The 12,633-nt window shown below is 44.4% G+C and overlaps 1 protein-coding gene across 11 annotated transcripts in view; it reads right to left on the minus strand.

The window, feature by feature from the left end:
• APTX (aprataxin) overlaps positions 1-12,633 on the minus strand; it is an 87,913-nt gene that overhangs the window by 54,734 nt on the left and 20,546 nt on the right. For 3 of the 11 annotated variants that reach the window (XM_037036125.1, XM_037036123.1, XM_037036120.1), the window contains 3 exons: positions 2,643-2,779; positions 1,251-1,297; positions 718-1,020 (listed from right to left, as the gene is read on the minus strand). In XM_037036125.1, the coding sequence (XP_036892020.1) occupies positions 718-1,020; positions 1,251-1,297; positions 2,643-2,772 (480 nt within the window). In that variant the 5' untranslated portion in view covers positions 2,773-2,779. Of the gene's footprint in view, positions 1-717; positions 1,021-1,250; positions 1,298-2,642; positions 2,780-3,436; positions 3,460-7,361; positions 7,388-9,858; positions 10,308-10,342; positions 10,747-12,633 lie in introns of those variants that run through there. The other 8 variants (XM_037036119.1, XM_037036118.1, XM_037036121.1 and 5 more) reach the window with 7 other exon arrangements.

Raw genomic sequence — 12,633 nt, forward strand, 5'->3', positions numbered from 1 at the left:
CTCGGCCCCCTCGGGCGCCGCAGCCACCACCGTCACCAGGCCCACGCGTTTCGTTCCATTGTACACGAGTGTGCCACCGCTGTCAGCCCTCCACCACTGAGTTCGTCACCTGGGGCCTGCGTGGTCCGTCTCACTGTGCGTGAATGTGCGACCATGGTTAGTCTGCCCCACACCCCGACTGGTTCCGGGCTGCCTTCACGCCTAGATCGGGGGATCTGTCCTGCCTGACCCAGCTCTGCTGCTGGCTCCGCCCCTCTTACCGTCCCCCGTTGAACAGTTCATAGTTGTCGGACTTCCGTATAATTCAATTTTCTGGTCTTTGGGTGTGTCCTTGTTCTCCAAACCTTTGTTGTATTCAAACTTGGCTGTGGGAGAAGGCACAATGTTTCCACCTATGCCACCATCTTGGCGGAAGTCTATGAAAAGTGTTTTAATGCTAACCTTCCAGATTTACAAATTACTGACCCATTTAAGTAGCTCATTGTTAAGTACAATGCCATTATCACACTACCTTCAAGTGGCTTACTTAAGGAATTCAAGAGAAAAGTACCAATTGACTGGTGACACCAATAAGTGACTCTTCCATCTTGGTTAATAACCCTTGCCATGGTTAATAAATAACTCCTCACATGTGCCTGGGCTTTGAAGTATACAAAACAATTAAGCAGTCATTATATCTCCTTTAATCTCTTCATCTATCAGGCACACTAGCCTCACCTTTTTGGTAGATGCATCTGTTCCCTTGTTTGGGGGCACAAAGCACTGGCTGGAGTCACTCCCAGGCTGCAGTCCTGTACTGGGCTCAGCTTCCTGGACAGCATCCCTTTCTACAGAATCACTGCTGCCTGACCTCTTTCTCTTCCTGTGTGTCTCCAGGCCAGGGCTCTTTGCCTCCTCCTCAAATTCTACAATATATGGATAAAGTTCATTCACCATGTGGAGAACCTGGCCAGGCTGCAGCTTTACCTCTTGGTCCTTCCCAATTATGACTGAGTCAATGCTGGTGGGATTGACCCCTACCTAGGAAATAATAAGAAAATAATTATAATGATAACAATAACACCATTACGAATATAGCCACTGCTATGTTAACCACTTACTATGTGCCAGGCACTGTGGTTAATGATCACTTCCACTGCTCCATCACTCCCACACATGGCAGAGAAGAGTGATGGGCTGGCACTCTAAAGTCAACAACACGAGAAAATCATCAAGTATAAAATGGAAATCCAAGTTATATAGAGACATACCTGCTTTACCCTGACGTATCCTTTGTTACACTCTGCTTTCAACTGTACTGAAAAAGATTGAAAAAAGTTAAACCCAAATGCCATGAAGAACCAGGCACTTATTCCTACTGTCTCTATAAGACAATGAAGCCTCACTCTAGGAGGCAACTTGACAGGGGATTCCTTAAAGGCCCATGAGCAAAACTGCCTGTCATACAGGTGGCTGGGGCTCCAAATCCTCCCATAAAATGTCCAACAGTGTACACACCCCCTTACCTACTACTAATATCCCTAATGAGGCAGCTTCACTGAATCCCCACAAGTCCCCCTATTCCAGACTCCTTGGCCCACCTGGATCAAACACTGCAGTCATGGAAAGGGACCCACTTCTCTCACAAGCTCTTGGCTCAGGATTAAATCAGGCTTCCACTATCATATAAAACTATCAGATGCCTTTAACAGATAAAGGGGCAAATGATACATTTTCAGAAAACAGAAGTTCAGCTGGCCTTGGGTTGAAGGAATGGAGAGAATATTCTAGGAAGAGGAATATTCAAACAGAACAGCCTGAGTATGTGTGAGCAGAAGTAACATTAAACACTCATGTTCAGAGAAGTGAACTAAGCTTCTGGAATGAGACAGGGAACAAAGAAGAGACACCATAGCTGCTCTCCAGGGAGGTGTCACAGGCAGAGGACAGGCTGACATTGTGACAAGGGGGACAGAGAGCAAGAAGCAGTATCTGCTTCTGTATCTCAGGCCTAGAAAGGGCAAGCATGACTTTTTCTTTCCCCTGCCTAGATTAACTCATGTGGCAAAACCAATGGTCAGCGCTGCAGACTCTAAGCCTTGGGAAACCCTGCTATGGGGAACACACCATAGGTGGGAGGCCTGGGAGCAGTAAGCATGTCCAGAAGTTTACAGGCAAAAAAAAGGAGGTATATGGTAAGGCTTTTTCCTAAGGACTTTCATTTCATTAAATCCCAGTGATGACACTTCAAGAGCTAAATGCCATAGTCTTAATAAGATGCCACCCTCTGTATGAGGCAGTATGTAAAGGATGGAACCATTTCATCGCTTCTCAGATATGGTTTCAGCCTGGAGATCCCAGAATTCAACAGTCTCACTGCCCAACACAGACACTCCCTGAGCAAAGCAGGGTGCAGGATCGGTCCCACCACCCACAGCACCAGGAAGGACCTGCCTGTTCTCAACACTGAATAGTAACTACTTTCAGAGGATGAAATCAGGAGTGAATGGGGCCCTGGTGTTGGCTAAAAGAGCTCAGTTCCTGAGTTCTGTTTATAGCAGAAAAAGTTCTTCTATCATGAGCATCCAAAAAATGTGCACCTTTGGTTATCACCACTCTAAAGAACCACACACAATACTCTCCACATTCTTGAGACCAGTTACCTTGCTGTCGAGAACATTTCTTATCAGTGATCTTGGTCTCTGGGCTCCGCCCAATGGTGACTGCTTCCAAATGTGGAAGTTTGATCCGCTGGTGCCGGTTGTCCTGTCTCACCAACCAGCACACCCGCATCTTTACTCTGAGAGACGAAACAGAAGAGAACTGCTGGAAAAACGCACAAGTCCTCCAGAGCCACACCCCAGCATCCCCCCACATGCCATTTACAAGCTGTTCATCTGGAGACAAGTAACTTCACCTCCCTAGTTTCAATTTCCTCGCCTGTAAAATGTGATAATGACAGGACTAATGAAGATTAAATAACATAACGTGAGTAAAATATTCACCTCTGTGCCTGAATCATGCCAAGCAATCAAATATGTGTTATACTTACTGATATACTTTATGTGGACATTAGGTTACATGCTGAGGGTCAAAGAATGATTAAACACTGACTTTATCCTTGTGGGGCCTGGTGTACAATGGGACAGAGAGACTCATATGCCGATTCTAAAAATATAACGCAATAAGCATTTATTAAGAAGGAAGTAACCAAAAATGGCACTAGGCTGGCCAAAGGAATGACTGACACTTAAAGTATAAAAAAAAGGCTGAACTAATAAGACATATATATGCTTGTGCTGTTTTTTTTTTTTAAGTACAAAACGGAGTTTGCCTGGCAGAAAACCAAGACATAAGAACACGATGTTCTTCAGTCTACAGGCATTTTGTGTGTATTAGATGTATTAGCTGTCATCACATACTGATGTTAAAACGAAGAAAAAAAAACACGAAATACTTTGCCTGGCCGGTGTAGCTCAGTGGATTGAGCGCGGGCCTGCAAACCACATGATCGCAGTTCGATTCCCAGTCAGGGCACATGCCTGGGTTGCAGGCCAGTTCCCAGCAGGGGACTCACGAGAGGCAACCAAACATTGATATTTCTTTCCTTCTCTCCTTCCCTTCCCCTCTAAAGATAAATAAATAAATAATATTAAAAAATAAAACGAAACACTTTGCTGCCATCTGCCAGAAGACTGTCATAAGAAATACACAAACCTACAATTTCTAAAGTATGAATGCAGCACCTGTGTGCAATATACAGGCAGCACAATAGTGGAGTTGTGATGCTCTTTTGAAAAACAATCACTAAGGCCATGCAGAGAATCAGCAGAAGAGAAAGAGACAAGAAATTCTGCCTGAACAAAAGCAGAACAAAGGGGATGGTGAGGAAGAGCCAGAGGAAATCATGAAGGTAGACTTAATTACTGACTGCATTTGGGGAATGACAAAGGAGTAACTTGGGAATACTTATTAACCAAAAGGAAAAATAAACAAAGAGAAATAATTTGGGGATACATGGTAGGTGAAGAAGGGATGATTTCAGATTAAAACACGATTAGTTTAGGTTGCCTATGAAAGATCCAAGGGTGGAGCTGCATATATAGGTATGAAGCTCAGGGAGAGGAATGGACCGAATATATGAGAGGGAGGCAGAGAGAGGATGAGATTACCCAGGGAGGTAGAGCAGGGAATTACATGCGGGAACAGGACTAGATCTTGGGATACCTCTCTAAGACTCCCTAAACTTACCAATGCTCAAATTTCTAATACCCTCTTTACAAAATGTCTCCCGTAAGCAGGGCACCATTTATCAGGCCCTCTGCACAAGCTTTGTGTCCAAAGGGGAGGGAGAAGAAACCGTATTTTAAAAACCAGAGTTTCACTCCCATCTGCAAAGACAGGATAATGCAAGGAAGAGTGAACATATGAGTGCTCAGGGGTGCCCAGTCATAGAAAATGGATCAGTGAGGAAAAGTTCCCGAAACCTTCCAGTTGAAAAGGCCAGGAGCCGATGGAAGAAAAGGAGTGGGCGGGGACATCCCATTTTTAAAAATACAAGTGACAGCACAGATTTCAGCAATGACAAGCCACTAGTGAGGGGTGGAAAGCAGACCTTAGCTGGCTGAGCCAGAGGAGTTGCCCCAAAGGGTAACAAAAAAAGGCAGAGGGGTTGAAAGAACACTAAGCTGAAAAGCTGAAATCTGACAATCATTAAGAGACAATTGCCAGGTTCTGACCTACACACTAAGGTGAAACAAAAGCTGCGTGTAGGAAGGCTGGAGTGGAGAAATCTAGGGTCAAATATTAGGCTCAGTGGATTGAGCACCAACCTGTGAACCAATAGGTCACCGGTTCAATTCCCAGTCAGGACACATGCCTGGGTGGCAGGCGAGGTCCCCAGCTATAGAAGTGCAAGAGGCAACCAATCAACATGTCTTGCACATCGATGTTTCTCTTTTGTCGTTCCTTCCCTTCTCTCTACTATAAATAAATAAAATCTTTTTTAGAAAATTGGTCAGGAAGCTGTTAATATGTGAAGAGTGAAGTCCAAAAGGCAGTTTAGCAGGTGTTTGTGAAGGAGGTGATGCCAAAGCATGAAGAATCAGATATAAATCCAAAATCTTAATCTGGAGCTTCAAATGATAATGGTGCTACAGGCAAGCCCCACTTTTAAAAGCTATGTGTTCCGAAGGGTGTCTGTTTGTTCTCACTGGAAACTGATGAACGAGCAGGTATATTGATGAACTGATGAACAATGCACTGAGAAGTATATTTTCATTAGGCAGGGAAAGAAGTCATGTGATGATGACTGACTACTCACTGCAACAATAGAAGAATCCTGACAAGAGCAGTTTGACAGCAGAGACAGGAAAGAATCCAATGGACAGCTGAGAGCATGGCTGCTTGTTGTAGGATAACAGGAACTACCCTTCCTGTCCCACACAAACACATACTCACATGCTTCATTCCCCACAAAGTTCTGAAGTTATGATGTTCCAACTCAGCACTCCCTGAGAAGCTGAAACAGTGATTATACAATGCTTATGCAACTAACCTTAAATAATATCTTGACCTGTTTAAGCCTCTAGTTCTAACTTCTAGGAATGAAGCATTTTAGAATATGGGGAGCACTTAAAGACAGGTGTTCCTCAATCTTCAATATAGTCCATCCAATAATAAAACTCCATAAACTTGCCCTGGCTGGTGTAGCTCAGTGGATTGAGCATGAGCTGCGAACCAAAGGGTTGCCAGTTCAATTCCTAGTCAGGGCACATGCCTGGTTTCGGGCCAGGTGCCCGGGGCAGTGGGAGGGGGGAGCACCACCTGAGAGACAACCACACATTGATGTTTCTCTCCGTTTCTCCCAGCCTTCCCCTCTCTCTAAAAATAAAAGTAAATAAAATATTTTTAAAACCCTCCATAAACTGCAAGCTCTACTAACAGCAGAAGTCCATGCTTGTTTACCAATATAGCTCAGCACTTAATACAATAATGGCATACAGCAAGAATATAATAATTATTTGCAAGTGAATGACCAGATGACCTACCCAGCTTCTCTCCCCTTCTTTCTCTCTTCCCTTCTCTGGCACCCTCTCTTATGTGGGGTGCTTTTCTCCTCTCTTTGGGCAATCCCATCCTCCCATCTATGTGGGTAAGTCCTAATTCTGTTTTTCAGCTCCATACTTTCCATTCCGGAGTTGTGGGAACTGATAAGGAAAAAATTGTGATTAAGGAACCCAAATGATCCAACAGGCCACACAAGGCTAGCAATCTGATAATCTGGAACAGTGCTGTCCAGTGGAATTTTCTACAATGATGAAAGTGTTCTAAACCTGTGCCATCTAATAATATAGCCAACAGGTGACAGTCTGAAATGTAGCTAGCACAACAGAGGAACTGAGTATCTTAGATTCCTTTTAAACTTAAAGTTAAATAGCTAGTTGAATGTGGTTGATGGCTACCATAATACCCAGCACAGCCCTGGAAACTTGCCCAGCCCTGAACAATCCCAAATCCCTCAGGCTTAAAGTTTATACCCTCATATTCTATCCCCATTGAGGTTATCTATTTCCCCTCCTACTTCTTTTCATTGGACTAGTCCCATTTACCCCTCTCTCTCCCCTATCCCCAGACTCACACATATATCCCTCAGGTACAATGTACAGAATCATGTCTCCCAAATAAATAACCCTTAATATCCCCTGGTATTATTGATTTATACACTTTCCTCACTCCTATATACCTAAGTCCCTCACACACAACTTTCAAGTTCCACCTCCTCCCTAAGGCTTCCACTGAGATACCTTCTCTTCTCTACATCTTGTTATTGGGTGTGGTTCATTTACCTTCACAATTCTCCAAAAATTAAATGTGGATGTAATTCTACTCCCCAGATGAGAACAAAATCTCCTTGAATAAAGACTGCATCCACGCCCAGAAAACTCAGAGGAAGGCTTTCTGGAGATCACTGCTCTGGGTCAGGCCTGGCCTTAGACTTCTGAATTCCCTGGTGTTCAGCATACCTTTATCAAGCACATATTCTGTGCTAAGCACTTGCTAAATGTCTTACTTACATCATCTCATTTAATCTTCACAACGCTCATTCTAAGGAAGAAAAAATTTAAGGCTTAGAGAAGATAAGTAATATGTTCAAATCACACAGCCAGTGTGGGCCAGAGCTAGGATTTGGAATAATGCCGAAGAACAGGTTCTTAATCACTGCACCACATACCAATACCTTTTGTCTTCACTCATTTGATCATTCAAATGATCAAAGTTAAAAGCATGTCAAAGTTAAAGCATGCCCATGCCCTGGTCAGGTGGCTCGGCTCATTGGAGCATTGTCCCATACAGGTTCAATCCCCAGTCAGGGCATATACCTAGGCTGTAGGTTTGATTCCCAGCCAGGGTGCATATGGGAGGCAACTGATCAATGTTTCTCTCTCCCTTCCTCTCTCTCTCTCAAATCAATGAACATATCCCCAGGCAAGGATAAAAAAATTACCTAATGCCCAGTATGTTCCTTGTGCCATTCTGATGCTAGGAATAAAAACATAACACATCTTATTTGCATTGTATGATACAAGTATAATACATCATACTTGCCGTCAAAAGGGTTTCATGGGAGCACAAAGGTGGAGTACCCATCCCAGAATTGGAGAAAGGAGGTGTCAAGAAAAAACTTCCTATAGGAGGTGGGCCTAAAAATGAGTCCTATATATTGAATATAAACCAGGTTAATTAGGTAAGAGGGAGCAGCCTAATTAGGTAAAAAGCAGAAAGTAGACAAAGAAATCAAGAAGATTCCAATAAAAAGGAACAGCAAAGGCAAATACACAAAGAAACAGCACTGTATACAGGAAGAAGCAGTTCAATGTTGCTGCAATCTCAAGTATGAGGCAGAAAAGAGGCTGGAGATGTAAAAGGTCCACATGAAGCAGAGCCCTGGGTGAGTGGCTGAGTAGCTCAAATTTTAAAAGTTCCAATGGATTTTGCAATTCAGTAAATAATAAATATTTGCCGAATGAGAAAAAAGATCAGATGAAAGAACAGAGAGCTCTTTAAAGATTATTAAGCAGGACTTTGACACAGATGTTTTCAAAGATCTTTTAGGAGAGGAAGTAGGTAGTCTGGAGAACAGGTATGTGGGGAACAGAACGAGAGACAGAAACAGAAGCCCATGTTCCAGGTAAGAAATGATGAGCCTAAAGTAGGACAATAGTAGATAGAGACAAAGTAGAGAGCAGAGATTTGAGAAACATTTAGGGAGCGAAATCGCCGGGATTTAGTGATGAATGTGATAAAGTTCAGGGAAGATACTGAGTTCAGTTTTGGGCCTCTGAATGAGAACTGCCTGTGGGACTCACACACACAGAGCTGCCCAGAGGGTAGTCAGAGGTGAGGGTGAAGCTCAGAAAAGAGGTCTTAGATGACAATTCCTATATGAGAGCATGTCAGGAGTTAAAACAAAGCCAGGTGATGTGCTCACTGAACAGTGTGTACAGATTGAAAAGAACAGCGGGCCACAGCCACAAGCATTGGAAACACCCAACATTTTAGGAGAGGATAAAGACTAACAACCGGAGAAATGACTGGTGTGAAAGGAACCTGGAGGAGCTAAAAATATAAGCTCCTTAAGGAAAGGTACTTTGTGTTATTCATCTGTATTACAATAAATGTTCACTGAACAAATCAGCTGAGTGCATTATACTGGAAAGCAAGAGAAGAAAGTGAGAGGCATCAAAGTTTCAAAAGCAGCAAAGGGGTCCAGTAATGATTTTTTTTTTAGATTTTATTTATCTTTAGAGGGGAAGAGAAGGAGAGAGGAAGAGAAATATCAATGTATGGTTGCCTCTTGTGAGTCCCCTGCTGGGAGTTGGCCTGCAGGGAACCGGCCTGCAACCCAGGCATGTGCCCTCAGTAATGATTTTTAAATGTCTATCTGGTTTGTGAATTAATTACTGTTAACTTCAAGTAAAAATTCAGAGGTCTAAAAGCTAGACTGCAGAAGGAAATGGGAGGTGAATAAACGGAGACAGAATTTAAAATACGCTTTAAAACAGCTTGGATAAGAAGGGGAAGAGTTGCTGGATGGCAGCTAATGGAAGACGATCACAAAGAACTTTCTCTTTTCTTTCTGGCTTACAGGTGGGAGTGGGGGTTAGGGATGGCCAGAAATCTGAGAAATCTGACCTTGTTTATACATGACTGGGACAGGGGCAGAAAAGACAAATGAAAACAATGTCTCATAGGTGAGAGTACAAAACAAAGGTCAGAAACACAGATGGAGATTTGCTTTGATCAGAGGATACAGCTCATCTTAAGGTAAAGGTGAGTGTAAACCTAGATGGCTTTGTTAAAGGGAAAGGAGACAGAAACTTGAGGAAAAGCACATCTGATGCCTTCAATTTCCCCTATAAAATAGTAGATAACAACAAAGTGAAGTGTACGGGTGCTTAAGGAACAGCTGAATAAAATCAATATAGAATAATGGGTAACGTCCAGGGCTCTGAAGTCCAAATGCTTGAGTTCAAACTGTGGCTCCACCACCTACTCACTGTGTGACCTGAGACCAGTTACTCAACCTAAGCCTTCACTTCCTCAGCTGGGAAACAATATTCATAACTCTCTACACTACAAGGGCTAAACGAGGAAATACGTAAAGATCAGTGTCCGGGAAAATGTAGCATTCCAAACTCTTACCACTCTCGTTAACAGTAAAGGTAGAATGAGAGTAGGAGCTAAAGACCATCCCACAGCAGACTGCGCAACTACAGTGAACATGTACAAATCCGTACTGTCTCCCCATATGCACAGTCCTGTCCCGAGTGTCCTAACGATCCCCAACGTAAGCCCAATTCCCAGAAGGCTGCAAACCTGGGCCACATTAATTCCAAGTGGCAATTATATCCCTGTTTTGTATCTCTGGCCGGCAGAAGAGCAGGCTTGCTTCTTCTCGAGGACGCTGTGAAGGGCCCTCAAGTTCCCTTCAGGAAGCGTTTCTCCAACAATGTCCTTCCTGGTCGGCTGAGCCTGTCCATGGTTGGACAGTGCCCACTCTCTAATCTTTCCTCTGTTTGGGTCTCGCCCGAGCTAGGTACTGGTGTCGGAGTCACGGTGAATGAACGCGAAGAGGGGCGGAGTCCAACGTGAGCGCAGCCAACTCACGACCCAGGGGAGCGGTGGGAAAGTGAGAAGCCCGGAGCCCTGCAGCCCGAGGCCGGAGCAGCGCCTGCCGGGGAAGAAGCCTCGATGGCGTTATTCCAGGCGCCTCGCTCATAGGCAGGCGCGAACCTGGCCTCAGGCTCACGACCACGACTTCCACACCGCCAGCACCGGAGGTAGGCCCGAACTGCCTTACCTCAGAGTAGACAACTTCACGTCCGTCCCCGCGCCGCACCACTTCCGGCGCTGTGGAGTGACGTCTCCAAACTGGAGAGAACCACGTGTCACCAGGGCCGTTCAGAAGATTGGCTGTCTCGCCCAATGCCCGGATCCTAAACGCCCACCCCAATCGGTCCCTCAGGGGGATGTGGCCCAGCGTGGCTCCTGGGAGTTATCTCGTCATCTATCTATCCGAGGGCCGCTCCCCTGTCACTGCCTCTCAGTCCTGAGTTGGGAGAGACCTGGGGCAGCTATCCCCGCTGTGGCCATTTCTAGGCAGCAGTGCAGCCTCTCGGCACTCCCCTGGGAAGGCACTCACTACCTTTGGTAAGGCCGTTTTCCACTGTAGACAGTACCTGTTTGTAGCATTTTTCCCCGCCCCCTTTCAAAACTATTCTTTCTCCTTTTTCAGGGCAGAAAGGACTGGTGAGGCTAGAGGTAAGGAAACCTCCTAGGACTTTTTCTTAATACTGCCCACTAAGTGAACTGGCTGGGGGCAATCAAGAAAGAGACAAGCTAGATGCTGGGATGAGCCGTTACCAGATTTTTGTAGTAATCCCAGGGTGTTCCCTCGGAGTCATGTATTGCAATCACTAGAAGGCATTTTGGCAGATAGAGAAATTCCTCTCATGGATGAAGGCACAGTTCATAATTTTTCTTAAACTCAACAGAAATTCATCTTTAAGGAGTCACATTTCTTGATCAAAATGGAATACTGTTTCCTTCCATAGGAAAGCAGAAACTCAGTGTTATGAAGATACCAGAGGTATCAAAACAGAGGGTGGGTGGCCCTGGCTGGTGTAGCTCAGTGGATTGAGTGGAGGCCTGTAAAGCAAAGGATCGAGGTTCGATTCTCAGGGTACATATGCCTGGGTTGCAGGCCAGTTCCCGGTTCCCGACAGGGGATGCACGAGAGGGGCAACCACACATTGATACTTCTCTCCCTCTCTCCTTCCCTTCTCCTCTTTCTGAAAATAAATAAAATATTTTTTAAAAAGAGGGTGGGTAGATCTTCCAGGAAACAGGAGAGAGACTTGTCTGTTAGCAGAGAAATGCAAGTTTACATTAGGGTCACAACAGGAAGTGGGGAAGCACAGGAAGCACCTCAGCAGCCACAGCGGCCTCATGGTGGTGCAACGTGGTTGATAGTGCTTGAGATAAAAAGAGGCAACTCTGGGGACTTGTTTCCTTGTTCCATCAGAATTAAGCTTCTTTTAGCCTCTGCTTCTACCTGACCTGCTTTCCTGTGTCTTGCATTCAAAATTGGATGGAATTATTCTAATTCGATTATTCACCATATATTGTGCAAAACTGGGCAGTTTCCACGCCAAGTCCATTAGGTCTAGCCCTTTGTGTACACGCAGGGTTGTCCAACTGCAGTCCCTGGGCCGCATGCCACCCAGTATGGCTATGAATGCAGCCCAACACAAAATCATAAATTTACTTAAAACTTTTTTTTTGCTCAACAGTTTTCATTAGTTTGTATATTCAGTGTGTGGCCCAAGACAAATTTTCTTCTTTTGGTGTGGCCCAGAGACACCAGAAGGTTGTACACCCCTGTACAGCATACTATTGGCCAGAGAAGCAGGGGGACATGGCACAATGCATTGCTAAGGACATGGCAAACATTAGACTTTCACAGACTCCAAAACCAAAACTTTATCACAAACAGATAACAGAAATAAAGAAAGTAGTCTGTAGTATCTAATGTAGACCCATGTTGGATCTGTAGCAGTAGCCTCACACCTGGGAATGCACATTCTCGAGCTTCACCCCTACCTTACTGATTCAGAAATCTGGGGGTGAATCCCAGCAACCTGTTTTAGGTTATCCTGATGCACACTCAAGTGAATTTGAGATTCCCTGATGGAAGACAAAGGCTTCAAACTGTACACCATGATAAACTTGTTTTGTTGGCCAACTCAGGCCTTTTGAGGGGTTTTTTCTCTTGGAATCCTGGTTGAAAATTATCTGACTATATGTAAGGGTTTATTTCTGGGTTCTTTGTTCTATTACATTGCTCATTGCGTTTGTCTTCATGCCAGAAACACCCTGATTTGATTACTGTAGGTCTACTTTTGAAATCAGGAAGGATAAGACCTCTCACTTCTCTCTTTTTCAAAATAGTTTTGGCTGTTCTGCTCAGGGGGGGTTAATTTTTTTTTAATTCCAACAGTTAAAAATCAGAAGTTCTCTCATGAAAATTAGGATTCTTGGTCTCAGGAGAAAAACCACCAATTCAGCAAATTCTGGTAACAAATAGCTGGA

Source organism: Sturnira hondurensis, unplaced genomic scaffold, assembly GCF_014824575.4.
Source record: "Sturnira hondurensis isolate 20B ecotype Veracruz unplaced genomic scaffold, ASM1482457v3 Scaffold0022566, whole genome shotgun sequence".
Classification (NCBI taxonomy): domain Eukaryota; kingdom Metazoa; phylum Chordata; class Mammalia; order Chiroptera; family Phyllostomidae; genus Sturnira; species Sturnira hondurensis.